The following is a 15516-nucleotide window of genomic DNA, read 5'->3' as shown; positions in this document are numbered from 1 at the left end:
CGGGGCTCGATCTCATGAAGTGTGAGATCACGACCTGAGCCGAGATCAAGAGTTGGACGCTCAACCGTCTGAACCACCGAGGCGCCCCGAGAGATATAATTCTTTAAAAATAATCTAGCAGTGTTGTTACAACGTTAATTGATGTTAATACTTTTTTTTTCCTAAGGTATTTCTTACATCTTTACCCACGTTTACTGGAATCCTGGAAATTTTTTAGGAGGGGCGCCAAGTTGGAAACTTACTGCTCACCACTTTTTCCCCCGAGGTTGCCAGCTCCCCCAGAGTGGGAATATGGGTGTGTGTGCAGCGCCTCAGCTCCGAGGCCAGCTTGCTTGGGCACCCCTTCCCATGTCGCCCGGAACAGGTGGGCCCCAGTGTGAAACCTCACATGAGCTCCGGATAGCCGCGCCGTGGGTCTGTAACAAGACCTAGAACAGTGTTATTTTGCAAGCAGGAACTGTGGAGAAGTCACAAGAATAATAAGCTCGTGCCTATGTGCTCCTCCCCCAGAAAGGATTTAAAACAAAAAATATTATAAAGTTGAGGTCCCCTGTATTCTCCTTCTCTGTTCTTTCCCTCTTTCCTTCCTGCCCAAAGATAGTCACCGTCACTAACTTTTATTTAAGAGTTTTAATTCCAGCATAGTTAACATACGGTGTTGTGTTAGTTTCAGGTGGACAGAATAGAGATTCACCACTTCCTTACATCGCCCAGTGCTCATCACAATAAGTGCTCTCCTTAGTCCCCAATCACCTGTTCACCCATTCACCCCACTATTAAGAATTTCAGAGGTAATAGTTTGTTACGTGTGTCGACCGGCCAGAGGATTGATCAGTCAGATTCTATCTTGGTAATTTGAATTCACCCACTGACTTTTTTTCAGGTTTGTTTATTTTGAGAGTGGGAGAGAGCGCGAGCAGGGGAGGGGCAGAGAGAGAGAGCGAGAGAGAATCCCAAGTGGGCTCCACTGTCAGCAGAGTCCAACATGGAGCTCGATCTCACAAACCGTGAGAGCATGACCTAAACCAAAATCAAGAGTCAGACCCTTAACTGAGCTACCCAGGCTCCCTTCACTGATTTTTTAAAAATTTGAACTGAAGTTTCTGATTTTTTAAAAAAATTTTAACGTTTGCTTATTTTTGAGAGAGAGAGAGAACATTAGCAGGGAGGGGCAGAAAGAGGGAGACACAGATCTAAAGCAGGTTCCAGGCTCTGAGGTGTCAGCGCAGAGCCTGATGTGGGGCTCGAACTCCCAAACCATGAGATCATGACCTGAGCCCAAGTCGGATGTTCAACTGACTGAGCCACCCAGGCGCCCTGAGTTTTGTTTTTTTATTGTAATCACTTCAACTGAGACTTCAGCTGATTCTTGAAGATGGACCTGTTGTTTTCATTTCCCTTCTTTTCTGCTTCCTCGTCTGTGGCAGAAATAGGTATGGTGAAGATGATTTGAGTCCATAAACGCAATTATGCAGGCTAACATACACTTCTGTAACTTGTTAGAAACACCGGTGTAGTCGCTTGGTGAGTTGTATATGAGAAGGGATATTCAGTTTTTTGAAATAAACAACAAAATGATTGTGTAAGGCAGCCTTAAATAACTTTCAGAAAAATTGCCTTTTAAATTACTGAGGGGTCCCGGGGTGGCTCAGTCCGTTGAGTGTCTGACTCTTGATTTTGGCTTCTGTCACGTCTCAAGGTTCACGGGATCGAGCCCTGTGTCAGGCTCTGCACGGACGGTGTGGAGCCTGCTTGGGATTCTCTTTCTCCTCTTTCTGCCCCTTCCCTGCTCGCTTGTGCATGCTCGCTCTCTCTCTGTCTCTCTCTCTCTCTCCCTCTCCCTCTCTCCCCCCCCAAAATAAATAAACATTAAATGACTGAAATACTATTACTCTTCGTTTTGAAAATGAAAAACAAATTTTAAATCCCCCGTGCTTCCATCACTCAGAGACAATGTTCTTTTTAAAACATACAGGTTGACATCTAAACTTTTAAACATCATTGTTATATTCAAGTTTTTGTAAATGTAAGTAAGCTATGAAAATAAGCAGGGGTGGGGGGATTAAATGAGAAACACACTTGAACACGTCTGGTTTTTGCACATCATTAAAAACCCAGAAACTCTTGGCTTATTATGCATTATTCTCTTAGCAGCGTTGAGGTGACCACCCCTTCCAGACGAGAATATTCTTCGTAAATGTTTGCTGAAGGGAACTTTTGTAGACTCCCTTCGTATCTAATTGGTACAGGCGACTGTGTTTTGAATGGGAAGATGCACATGTCACGTTCTGGTAATCCATTGTTGCCTCAGAAATTACCGCAAAACTTAGAGCTTTAAAACCTTGACAGCGTTTATCTTGCTCATCTGGGAGGGCTCAGCAGAAGATCGTCTCTGTTCCACATTTCTCTGTTTGGGTGCCCAAAGGCTCAAGGCAGAGTCACCTGAAGGTTCCCTCATTCGTATGTCTGGTGGTCAGTGACACAAGACCTCGGTGGGGTCAAGGCCACAATGCTTGCTTTTCCCACACGGCCGCTCGGCTTCCTTGAAGCCTGGAGGCTGGGTTCTCAGGGTGCCGTCCTGACAGTGAAGGAGGGGGTGGGCCTGGAGGAGGCCGTCACCTTCTGTGTTAGTTTCTGGGGGGCTGCCGCATAACAGGTTCACCCCAACCAGGCGTAGAGCAGTACAAACGTATCGTTTCCCGGTTCTGGAGGCTGGAAGCTCCACATCAAGGTGTTAGCAGGGCTGTGCCCCCTTGAAGGCTCTAGGGGCCTTCCTTAACCGCTTCTGGCCTCTGCCGTCTGTCGTCCCCAGGCTCTGCCTCCGTCCTCACCTGGCCATCTTCCCTTTGTGTCTCTGGAACTCTTGCCTCTTATCTTGAGTCCTGCTAACTTGGGCGCGACTTCATTTTATCCTGACTGTATCTGCACGGACCCCGTTTCTAAACAAGCTGATTCTTGGATTCTGGGTAGACATGAATTTTGGGGGTACACTGGCCAGCCCACTGCCCCTTGTATTGGCTGCTTCAGATGTCAGGAGGGTCACTGGCATTCCTAGGAGCATGTCGCTAGGGCCGGCCCACGTTGAAAAGGGCCGGAACTAGGCTCCACCTGTGGAACAGTGTCAAAGACCTTGGGGTCACGTTTTTAAGCCACCACAGTTTTGGTGAAATACTTTTATTTTTTTACAGGTGAATATATTTTTACATATCAAATAGGGTTTGTTTTTTTTAATGTTTATTTGTTTGTTTTGAGAGAGAGAGAGGGAGAGGGAGGATCCCAAGCAGGCTCTGTGCTGTCAGTGTAGAGCCTGATGCGTGGCTTGAACTCACAAACTGTGAGATTGACCTGAGTTGAAATCAAGAGTCGGATGCTTAACCAACTGAGCCACCCAGGTGCCCCTCAAACAGGTCACGTGGTTTTTTTTAATGCTTACTTATTTTTGAGAGAGAGAGAGAGACAGAGTATGAGTGGGAGAGGGGCAGAGAGAGAGGGAGACACAGAATCCGAAGCAGGCTCCGGGCTCCGAGGTGTCAGCACAGAGCCTGACGCGGGGCTTGAACCCACAAACCGCGAGACCATGACCTGAGCCGAAGCCGGATGCTTATCCAGCTGAGCCACCCAGGCTCCCCTAAGAGTGACTTTCTAAAGAACAAGTGACTAATGTTAAGTCTGGTCATTTGTCCTACTTCAGAGTTTTCGGAGTGCTTTCACACACTGAGCACTTGTCATTGCTGGAAGTGCCCGTCCTTAGCTCTGAGCTGCAGGTGCAGCCTGGGCCCTGGAGAGGTCATGCACTGGCTCTCGGGCCTGCGGAGTGGCCTGGGGGGCTGGGCCCCGGCTGCTGGCGCTTTCCATCACCTGGGCTTTACCCTGCTGAATTTTCTTACAGCCTTCAGAGTGTTCCAGATTCTTCTCTCTGGGCCAGCTTTTCTCGTGCCCCTGAAAGCGTGGTGATGTTCTTCCAGAGAGGTGGTTTTCTTGGGGGACCAGAGTGGACTTGTCTTCGATTTTTATCCCCTTTTATTACTGTGATTGATGGAAGAATCAAGTGTTCTAGAACAGCTTTCCTGTTTTTAATCGCCGCTGATTTTCCATGTCTGTCTGTGCATCCATTCAGTATTTACTCTGCCAGGCGCTGGGCTTGTGCCCCTTGGTGGAATAGTCTGCGTCTGCTGTCTGCCTGTTGGGTGATGGAAAAAGATGAGTAAGTGGGTCTGTGAGGGCCAGTTGCAGACAGAGAAACCATTCTAGCGACGTTAAGCAGAGAGGGTTTAGTGCAGGGAAGTAGGTGCCTGCAGAAAAGTGGGAAGGGTCTGGAGGAGCATCTCATCCCAGGGTGGCCTCCCGGATGGCTGGACCAGGAGGCTGCCACTGCGGCCTTAGCCCAGAGCTGGGGGCACCCCGCTTCTTGCTCCATTCTGTACCTACAGCCCCCCAGCTGCACAGCATTTCAGTGTCAAGTGAGTGCATCCGACTGGAATCTAAATCCCATAGGGAATGAGTCTGGAAAATGTACTTCAGCGTTACAGCCTCTGCTGTTCAGGAAGGCACACTAAAAGTTGGGTGCCGGAGACACGGAGGAGACGTTCCGCTGCCTCCTCCAGGCAGGCAGGGCATGGTGTCCACGTTCTGCACTGCATGAGCCGGGGAAGAGTCCCCTCCTGTCTCACCTGGTAGTGCCCTGTGACTGTGTCCCTCCCAGGGTGTGGGGAGGTGGGGGCAGCCCCTGGTGGCTGAGCATGGGGGGTGGGCAGCGTTGGGCAGATAGAGCAGAGACACCCCTTGAAGAAGGATCTTTTAACCACTCAGGAGCTTGGACTTGAGTTTGAGGATGGGAACCATCACATGGGTTAAGCTGTCGGTGGAACAAAGCTGCCAGCTCTCTGGGGGGTTTGAAAGGTAGGTCCGGGGCCTGGGGGGCCTGCTTGGAGCAGGGAGCAGGGCAGGGAGGAGGCAGAATGGAGGTGAGCAGCAGGGAGAGGCATCCACGGGCCCCGTGACAGGTGGGATGTGGAAAGGCCTGTGCAGGAGCAGTGGGAACGCCCAGGAAGGGAGTCTAGCAGAAATCTGTCTCCCTTGAGAAAGGGTCTATTTAGACTAAATTCTGTGGTTTGCTGGCTAGATGTGGCCTTCAGACAGCTTTGTAATTAAACTCGAGTAACTCATCTCCCACGTTAAAAAAGTGTGTGTTACTGGAAACCGCAGAATACGTGACCCTCCCACAGACTCCCTTTTCTGCACTGTCCCTGCATTGCAGCGGGCGTCCCCTCCCTCCCTCCCTCCTGCCCCCGTGGGAAGGGGCCTGGGATTGATTCCAGCAGAAGGTGCGATGCGGAGTTGCGGGGGAGGACTGACAGGTGCGTTTTCTGTGCATCGCTCTCCTGTGTCTGTGGAGGTGCCGGCTCGGGACTTGGCTTCTTACCAGAAGGAGCATCTCCGTGCTCCTTGCTGTGGCAGGTGTGGGGGGTGGCGGGCTTTCATCTGGCTGGAGACGTGGCATTGCTGGACCCCACGTTCGCCTCCGAACTTCTTAACCCCGCACTGCAGGACAGTGAAATACGTAAAGAACATCTGACCTACCTCTTTGGCTTGACAAGTGGGGGTCTGGGAGTCGGTTCTGTGACCCCTTACGCATCGAGTATCTGTGTGCACCTGTTTGCAAAAAGTCTGAATTTGCCAAGTTGTGGCCTTTCCCACAGGTGAGGGTGGAGAAGTTGTTCAGATTCCCATTTGGGAACAAAAGAACTAATGCCTGCAGAAGGGGCTCAGCCCAGGGCTTCTGCCCCGCAGGGCCAGTGGGGGCGTTTCCTTGGCTGGTTAAGGAGCAGGGGGAATGCTCCACATCCTGGTGCTGTCTGTGCTGCCACGAGTGTTTGTCCTCCTCTGAACACAGAGATGGTGATCTCAGGCCCTGCCCTCCACCCGCACCCCCCTGTGGTATGGTCTTCTACCCGGGCAGGACTTCCGGCTGCTGTCGGGAAGGGAGCAGGAAGAGCTGAGGGCTGGGTATGAGGAATGCAAGATGAAAGGGAGCGGCTCTAGGGGGAAGGGACCCAGAGTCTCTGGCAGCAGGCAGTTGCTGACAGAAGGATGCAGGCTTGTGGACTTAGCCTCAGTCAATTGCTGGAGAAACATCAAGGAACCTTCTGGAGTTCCCAGGGTGTGTCCCGTTCAGGTCCTCCTGGGAGTTCTCTTTGACCCTGATTAAGTAGGTCCCTGCGTGGGTTTGACCTAAAAGGCAGTTGTGGCAGGTGCTACGGGGGGGACGGGGGGGGGGGGGCAGTCTCCTCCATTGGCCCCATCCCTCCCTCCTCCCCTCCTCCCCTCTTCCCCTCCCCTCCTCCCCTCTTCCCCTCCCCTCCTCCCCTCCTCCCCTCCTCCCCTCCTCCCCTCCCCTCCTCCCCTCCCCTCCTCCCCTCCTCCCCTCCTCCCCTCCTCCCCTCTTCCCCTCCCCTCCTCCCCTCTTCCCCTCCCCTCCTCCCCTCCTCCCCTCCCCTCCTCCCCTCCTCCCCTCCTCCCCTCCTCCCCTCCTCCCCTCCTCCCCTCCTCCCCTCTTCCCCTCCCCTCCTCCCCTCCTCCCCTCTTCCCCTCCCCTCCTCCCCTCCTCCCCCTCTGCAGCAGTGTGCCCCTTCCTGGGGGTGGGCATGGGCCAGAGTCCGTCCAAAGCCGCCCCCCCTTGCACGTCGTGCTTGTCACCACAGTGGAAAGTGGGCCTTTCTCTGCAGAGCTGGGGACACCTGGTGACCTGCCTGGGTTATCCTGGGCTCAGCCCTGCCCCCCCCAGCCAGCTGGGGTGGGGGATGTTGTTCTTTCTTCATGACTGAGGACAGAAGACAGATGGCCATTTTGGGTGTAGACGGCAGCCGTGCCCTGCGCATAACTGGGTGTTTTCCCGGATGGGTGTGTTTCTTTTTTCCAAGCTTCACATAGAGTTTTGCTTAATCCCCCCACGACCTTCTCTCACAACTCCATGGCTTGAGCCCATTCTCCTGCCCACCCACCTTCTGCCCTCCCGGCGACCCCCGCTGACCGGGTCCTCCTGCTCGCTCTGCTGACTCTGACCCCCGGAGCACACGCGCTCACCCCTGGTCTCCTGTTCACCCCCTGCCCACTCCTGCTCTCTGGCATCCACGCCCTTGCACGCTCGTTCCCTGCCTCATGCTCTTTCTGGGGTTTTGCTATTGTTTTTTATTGTGCTAAAATGTGCATGATATAAAATGACCATTTTAACCGTACTTAAATGCACAGTGCAGTGGCGCTAATTACGCTCACATTGCCGTGCACCTGTCACACCAGCCGCCTCCAGAGCGCCCTCATCTTCCCCGGTGAAGCTCTGTCCCCATTAAACACTAACACCCATCCCCCCACCCACCGAGTCCTGGCAGTGGTGGTTTTACCTCCTGTCTCGGAGTCTGACTGCCCTGCACATCTCATAAGTGGGATCGTGTGGTGTTTATCCTTTTATGTCGGCTTCATTTCCCTCAGCGGAACGTCTGATACTCTTCGTCTCGGTCTGTTCCCATCTCCGCACCCACGCACGGACGCTCACCCCTGTGCCCCTGCCGTCTGCTGGACCTTGAATAAGGTCCAGCTGCAGGTTCCTATACTTTCTGGTGTCCTGGGTCTATGCTCAGACCTAGCCTTTCTGAGGACCGTCTTCTTTTTCACTGGGACTTAACCCCTCTCTGCTGTGTCACGTGTGCCTGCATCCCCTTCCCTCTGACTTATGCAGAAGGCCTGTCTGGAGAGCCGGGTGGCAGTGTGGAAGGCCCACCTTCGTGCCTCCGGGCCCACGCTCGTGCTGGACACCTGCTGCACACGCCGGGCAGGTGTGCTGAGTTCTGGAATTTGTCACGTGGCCCCTGGGCTGGAGGACAGCATGCCTCCCAGAGGCCTGCCTCCCCCAGTATGTGGCCCACAGGGGCCGTGGTGTGAGGTGGTTGCTGGTGACGTGAGTGGTGCTGCTGTGAGTGTGTAATCTTAGCCGAGCACCATAAATAAGTAATCGATGCTTCTTTGCCATTGAACTCACTCTCTGCCCTCCCTCCTTTCTTTCTTTTTAAAAATTTTTACTATTTTTAATAAGAATAAGAAATTTTATTCGAGAGAGAGAGAGAGAGAGAGAGCAAGGGAGGGGCAGAGGGAGGAAGAGAGAATCCCAAGCAGGGCTTCATGCCCAGCCCGGTGCGGGGCTCAAACCCAAAACCCTGGGGCCATGACCTGAGCCCAAATCAAGGGTCGGTGGCTCAACTGACTGAGCCACCCAGGTGCTGCTCAAAGCAGATTATTTTAATGAGCCAAACAAATGCAGCAGAGGTCACCTTTTCTCATTTATTACATGATCCGCATCATACTTGCAGCGAGCTTTCCCAAAGTTATGATTTTTAAAAGTTATTTATGGGGGCGCCTGGGTGGCGCAGTCGGTTAAGCGTCCGACGTCAGCCAGGTCACGATCTCGCGGTCCGTGAGTTCGAGCCCCGCGTCGGGCTCTGGGCGGATGGCTCAGAGCCTGGAGCCTGTTTCCGATTCTGTGTCTCCCTCTCTGTCTGCCCCTCCCCTGTTCATGCTCTCTCTCTGTCCCAAAAATAAATAAACGTTGAAAAAAAAAAAAAAGTTATTTATGTCTTACGGAGCTTTTAGAGTAATAGAATTTATTGTCAAATTACTACTTTGAAAATTTACTATGAAATGTTGAGCTTTTTTTTTAGGAATCTAATGTAGAAATAATTTAATCACGTGTACTCATTTCCCAGAATAGAATGGTTATGATTAATTTGTACGTGGGTGATTCATCTGAAGGCCTTCCGAGTTCAGTTTCCAGTTACACTCTGGTGGCACTTCCTGCCTCCTCGCCTGCTGCTGAGTGTCCCAGGGGACAGTCCACACACACACACACACACACACACACACACACACACACACTCACTCTGCAGGAAGCCAGTCAGTACCAAAATGGGAAAAACAGTTGGATTGTTTGGAGTAGCATATGTAATTCATTTAAAAATAATATTGTTTAATGCAGATTTTTTTCTTCATATTGAGTCTCCAAAAAGCTAGAAGCATTTTCATGGTTTCCTGAAAATGATTTAAGGAGATTTTCAATAAATATAAAACTGCACATAAAATATCTTGATGGTGTTTTATGGCTCTTTGCTCATTTACTTCAGCAGAGACTGTACTTTTCCATGCATCACTAAGCAGGTGGGGGAAGAGAACTAAAATGTATTTTCTTTGGAAGAGTAGAGTCACATGAGATGCAGAGATCTCAGGTCCTTTGACCACAGCAGTTCCTAAACTTTCCTCACCCCTCAGGTAGTTGCAGACTCCACTGTGGATTTCTTGGAGTGGGTCCAAGGAGAGCGAGTGGAGAAGGAGTGAGTGAAAATGCCATGATTTTTATAGAAATGGTTTAGCCAGGAGAAATCTGCTTTTGCAGATCATCAGAGTGCAGTCTCTTAAGTGCCCCTTTTCTTTCTCTGTTTTTTTTTTTAATGTTTATTTTTGAGAGAGAGCAAGACAGCAAGCGAGCAGGGAGGGGCAGAGAGAGAGGGAGACACAGAATCTGAAGCAGGCTCCAGGCTCCAAGTTGTCAGCACAGAGCTCGACGTGGGGCTCTAATTCACGAACTGTGAGATCATGACCAGAGCTGAAGTTGGATGCTCAACCGACTGAGCCACCCAAGCGCCCCTCTTTCTTTGTTTTGTGTCAGCCCTGCTGTTGGGAGGGAAGGTGGTTTCCATGCATGTGCCAGGGGGGATGTTCAAGTGTACATTTCCACTGTTGTGCAGCTGAACTCTCACCCTCACCTTGCAGCGCAAGGACTCTGGACCCATTAATTGCTAATGCCCCTCCCCTCTGCCAGCCCCGGGGAGACCATCTTTCTTCTTTCTGTTTCTTTTACCGCCCTGGACACAGCACATGAATGGAATGCATCCATATATGTCCTTTGGCGGCTGGCTGATTTTGCTTTGCATGATGTCCTCCAGGTTCTCCCATGTTGCAACAGCATATGACAGTCCTTTTTTTTTTTTCAAGGCTGCATGATATTCCCTTGGATGTAGATGCCACATTTTCTGTATCCAGTCGTCTGTTGAGGGTGGCTTGCTTCTAGCTGTTGTAAATAGCGCTGCTGTGAACACGGGGGTGCAGATAACTCTTCAAGATTCTGCTTTAAGTTCTTTTGGCTGTAGATTTAGAAGTGGGACTGCAGCAGCGATCCTGGGGTCATCTTTCATGTCTGCAGCCGAACTTGGGAAAGCCTTAACTGAGCTGTGCAAATCTGACTCCCTGCTGTGAGAGCCGCCCCCTCCCCCCCCCTTCTCTGCCGGCCAACTTGCCACTCAGGGCTCTCTTCTCTCCCCCACCCGCTAGAATATCTACAAACACCTCTCTGGATGATCTCTCCCAGAGAGATTAATTGTCCGGATACCATCACTGTGACTTCCTTCCTGTTGTGCCAGGAAATGTTCTGTGGCCTCAGAGCTCCCAAAATAAACACGATTCGTTTGGCCACATTTCGTTTCTGGGAGCACACCCCTGTACTCCAGAAAGCCCTGTACAAGCCAAAGGAAGAGTAGGGGCTGGTCAGAGGTCCGGGAGGAAGCTAGAAGCAGCGGGTGGCCTGGTTGTCATTGTCCACCAGTGAGCAGGGACGGGGCAGACATACGTCTCTCCAGCCTGTCCGGTGTGCGTGTGGGAGTTTGCAGACTTCGTTGATTGTAACGAGGCAGGAAATGTTCACATGACCGTCTGATGCACAGCTCTGTGTGTGTGCAAAACAACACCTACCTGTGTAAGGTGCTCTACCATTTAATATTTTAGTCCCCTCTTCTTCAGGTTTTCGGTTGCTTTTAGCACTGGGCACAGCCCACAAGCCTGGTATCCTGCTGGGGGTTTAGATCCCGATTTGGCAAGTAGTGACCACCAGCTTGCTTTCTGGATCAGGCCTGCCGGGGCTCAGGGTTAGGCTTTGCATGTTTGCTGTGAAGAAAGCCTCATGGCCTTGAGGCTCTTAAGCAGTCTGTGCCTCAGTTTCCTGTCCTTTAAAACGGGATCCTGTGCTGGCTACCTCTTGAACCTGGCATGGAGAGCAAGCGAGTGAGCAGACAGGGAGAGCTCAGAAGGGCGGCTGGTGAAAGCAGTCAGCCGCTCTCAGTCACGGGCTGCTTGTTACGTTATACTACTCCACACTCCTTCCCTCACTTTTTCCTTGGTTTTCACTGTTCTCCTGAGTCCTGTGTTGTTTCTTCCTCCTCTGTTTTCAGCCTCTCCAGTTTGGTGTAAGCCCTGTGAACCCTCTGTCCCGCCCACCCCCCACCTCGGGTGTAGGGAGCCCTTCCTCTCCTCTGCCGACTGTGGTCTGACTTGTGTCTGCACCTGGGCTCCCCCAGAGAGAGTCCGAAGTTCACGGAGGGGAGCACGTTGTGGGGCCCAAGTGTAGCGGGAGGATCCGTTTACCCCTTGCTCTGGTTACAGGCTGTTGTTCAGAAAGCAAACCTCCCAACGTGTGAGCTCCTTTTCTGGCTGCAGCACCGTCCGAGTGCCCAGCCAGAGGGCTGTGCCGGATCCCTCCCAACAGCTGCTGGGAGGTGGGGGATGCGGGGGGCACTGCCCCCTTTTGTCCAGTAGGAACATCTTATCAAGGCTCTTCTAAGTTGTTAGGTTGTGGGTGTTTCATATTGTGTTTATCTTCCTTGCAGGCGGTTTTAGTGAATAATATCACCACAGGTGAGAAGCTCATCAGAACCCTGCAAGGTGAGTTCTAATCCCCTTCTTTATACAAGACATTAGATCTTTTAGGAAAAGCCCATCTTTCCTCTTGTCCCTTTGTGGTGACTCCCATTCTAATCTAATGGGTAGGATCACAAGTGATCAAGTAATCTGTTTTTGTTGTTGTTGTTGTTTGTTTATTTAAATGTTTATTTTTGAGAGGGGGGTAGGGGGGAGGGGCAGAATGAGAGGGAGGACAGAGGATCCAAAGCAGGCTCTGAGCTGACAGCAGAGAGCCCAGTGCAGTGTTCAAACTCATGGACTGTAAGATCATGACCTGAGCCAAAGTCAGATGCTTAACTGACTGAGCCACCCTGGTGCCCCAAATTGAGTAATCTTTGGTATATTCTTTTTGCTAAACTACAGTTCCTTAAAGAGCTTTTCTTTTTAAAAACATTGTTGAACGCATTACAAGGTGTTATTGTTGTAAGAATTTTTTTTACCTCAATACCCAGGGTTCTTTGTCTCCCCACTTCGAAGAATGAGGAGGTGGACACAAAATGAGCAGCGGGCAAAGTTTGTTAAAGTGTAAGATCAGAAAGGAAGAATAGTATGAAAGCTCTCTTTACAGAGAGAGGGCATTCGAAAGTGAATGCTTGAAGACTGTAGGCGAGGGTCCTTGTTTCATAAGGTTCTGGTCACACCGCCCCATCCCTTCCCCGTTATTTCTTCTCAGGTCCTACCCTTACTGACCGGGTAGCTCTCGGTTTCGGGATTGTCCATTCCCGATTGGCTCGTTTCCATCGTGTGAGGGGCCGTACCGTTCCTTGTGGGTCATACGTTTTAAGGTCTACTTGTTTTCAGTTAGGTCTTTCATCAAATTCCTGAGGGAACCTGGGGGGGAGTAGGTGGTGTCTGTTACATTCTTAAGGGGAACCTGACGCCCGAGGGGGTTTGCTGTGGTCAGACCCTCCCAGCATTGTTCCAGACTGTGTTTTTCCCCACCCAGGGACCTCACATCCTAACTTTTTCCTTTCTGTCTACTGAATCCTGTCTATTCCTATCATGTTATGTACACAAGAATTCAGATTCTCACCTTTTGATAGGTTAAGAAGTATATAGAACAGATCACCTTTCATACGTGTGTGATATATATGGCATGTGATATGTATAATATATGTGGTATGTATAGGATTTCTTTTAATGGGGCCACCCCCAATTCAGAGTTTCTTTATGAAAATTGTAGAAATGATGCAGCCCAATTCCATTTCTTTGCTGCCCTGATTCAGCTTGGCAGTCAAGGCCGGTTTTCTGTCAGGCCCTAGGAAGCAGCAGTGTGGGTAGTAGTGGGGTGAGCCCCTCTGTGCTTGGCTCCCCCTTCCGCTGGGACTGGGGGCCCACAGCCCACATGGCCACAAGACGAGCCTGGGGAAGATCACAGAGCACTGGGTCCCGCGAGGGCCGGCCTTTGCTGTGAGTAGGAAACTACTCCCAGCCGCCCAAGCCGCAGTTCCGCCTCTGCACGGGAAGGTTCATCTGGAGCCACAGTATCCAGAGTGGTGGCCACGAGCCGTGTGGCCAGTGAACACCTGAAATGTGGCTCATGGGAAGGGACAGAAGTTTACATTTTTGTTTAATTTTCAGTAATTTAAGTTTAAAACTGAAACTTGACTCCGTTATTGGGAACGTTAAGTGTTTGGGGGGCAGCTTGGGTATATATCAGTCTACTTTTCCAGGGTAGATTCTGTGAAAACTCACTTCAGATCATGAATTCCCAGTGCACATTTAACGTCTGCATGGGGACGTGCTGTAATTGTCCACACCAGATTTCAAAGACAGCGTGAAGGAGAGAATATATTTATATTCATTCTGTGTTGGCATGATAATGTTGCATCGCTGTTGGGTTAGATCAGGTGATTTATTAAAGTTAATGCTACATCTGGTTTAGTTCTTAAAACTGTGGTTTACTGACGTGGCTTGCATTGTATTTCTGTTGGACAGGGCTGGTCTAGAATTCTAGTTCCGGCTCTGCTTCGAAGGATCTGAGTAGGAGAGATGCAAGGTCACGAGTTCAGTGGGTTACTTGACTGCCGGGGCCTTTGCAGAGTTTCCTTGTCTTGTCTGGCCTTTTGAGATTCATCCATGCTGTGGATGTCAGTATTTTTATTCCTTTTTTTGCCAAGCAGTGTTCCTTTGCCCCATACTTGGTTTGATTATGGGAATTTTTTTTCTTAAGTGAGGTTTCCTGAGGTGTGATATACTCAATAAAGTGTACCCTTTTGTAGGGTTCTTTGCGTCCCCTGGACCACTACAGTTGAGACCAGGCCCTGTCCCTCCAGGAGGTGCCCCCCTAACCCTTTGTGGTCAATCCCCTGCATCACCCATCTGCTGGGTGGTTCTACAAACACTGCAGTTTGAACCCTTGGAACATGTCCTAGCAATGCTTGTGAGATGGATCGTTGTTGCTGTGTGTTTCAGCATTTCGTGGAATCCTTCGCTTTTATTTAATTTTATTTCCCCCCTGGAGAGCCCTGTAGATACGGGGTTATGAGGACAGACTTCCAGGATGCGGGTGTGTGTCCAGGGCCGTGTCCCGGACCCCGGTGGTGGCCATCTGGCCACTCTGCTGTCACCTTCGTGGCAGCTTCTCTTTCCTGCTCAGCCTGGCCCTTTGGCAGCTGCTGCTTTTTCTGCAAGGCTTTTAGGAGCCCAAGGTCAGGGCAGCAGGGATGGGCTGGTGCATTTCCTTAAGGAAAGCTGCTGTTTCCCAGACGGGGTTTGGGTGGTTAAAGGAACACAGGCCTCAGGAAATTGCTGGTGTGGGTGAGTCACAGGAGGGGCCGCTGGCAGGAGCCTGGTGGCTGAGGTTGGGGTCCTCCGTGAGGGACTGCTTCTCTGAGCAGATGTCCAAATCAGTGTTCCACAGGCTGGATGAGTCTGCTGCAGGCCAGGGGACACAGTGGCATGTGTCACCTTGTGGGACAGCTCGTAGGATGTCTAAAAAAGAAACAAGTGAATAGGACCCCCTGACGCTTTTGAAGGGCCAGAGGTCAGGAAGGAGATTTAAGTGAGAGGTTTGGGAAAGAACCTAGGTGCAGATTTGGGTCGGGTTGCTGATTGCCAGGGCTCCTCCATGGTTCTGGAATGTTCTGAACCCTCTCTCCTTCCCTCCTTACTCTCCTGTGTGCCACCGCCCACTGCGTTCTGATGTGTCTGCTGTTGTCACGATGGCTGTGCCTGTGACCTGCGCGATTCTGGGTCCTCCTCTTGGCTCAGACCAGTTAAAGGCCCTGCAGAAGAATTATGGCAGGCTGCAGCAGGGTGTTCTCCAGTTTCAGAGGAACCAGACCAACCTGGAGAGGAAGTTCTCTTACGACCTGTAAGTGCGACTCTACATCTAGTGCGCACCCCTCGGGGGCTGATGTGTTCTGAGCAAGGGGGCGGGTGGTGGGCATAAGCTGGGCTCCCCCTTCCCGTCATGGAGCACACAGGCTCTGCGGGAGGTCCAGTCCTTCCAGGGGAGTCCTTTAGAACAATGTGCTTTATCACTTAAGCGTGAGCAGTGCCTCAGAAAGCTGTGGAAAAGCCGGTGGCTCATAATACAAAGTAAACAAGAGGGCGGTGCTCCTTAGAAAGAAATGACTTTGTCAACACACTTTTTTTTTATAACATATTTTTTTTAATGTTTATTTATTTAAAAAAATTTTTTTAACATTTATTTATTTTTGGGAAACAGAGAGAGAGCATGAGCAGGAGAGGGGCAGAGAGAGGGGGACTCAACCTGAAGCAGGCTCCAGGCTCCGAGCT

The 15516-nt window shown here is 51.0% G+C and overlaps 1 protein-coding gene across 1 annotated transcript in view; it reads left to right on the top strand.

Moving 5' to 3' along the window:
• The window catches only part of GOLM1 (golgi membrane protein 1), a 57776-nt gene that overhangs the window by 18685 nt on the left and 23575 nt on the right, over window positions 1-15516 (top strand). The window contains exons 4-5 of the mRNA XM_045469010.1: window positions 11700-11754; window positions 14986-15088. Of these exons, the coding sequence (XP_045324966.1) occupies window positions 11700-11754; window positions 14986-15088 (158 nt within the window). The remainder of the gene's footprint in view (window positions 1-11699; window positions 11755-14985; window positions 15089-15516) is intronic.

This window comes from Leopardus geoffroyi, chromosome D4 (genome assembly GCF_018350155.1).
Source record: "Leopardus geoffroyi isolate Oge1 chromosome D4, O.geoffroyi_Oge1_pat1.0, whole genome shotgun sequence".
Taxonomy (NCBI): domain Eukaryota; kingdom Metazoa; phylum Chordata; class Mammalia; order Carnivora; family Felidae; genus Leopardus; species Leopardus geoffroyi.
This window is presented reverse-complemented; position numbering and strand designations above follow the sequence as displayed.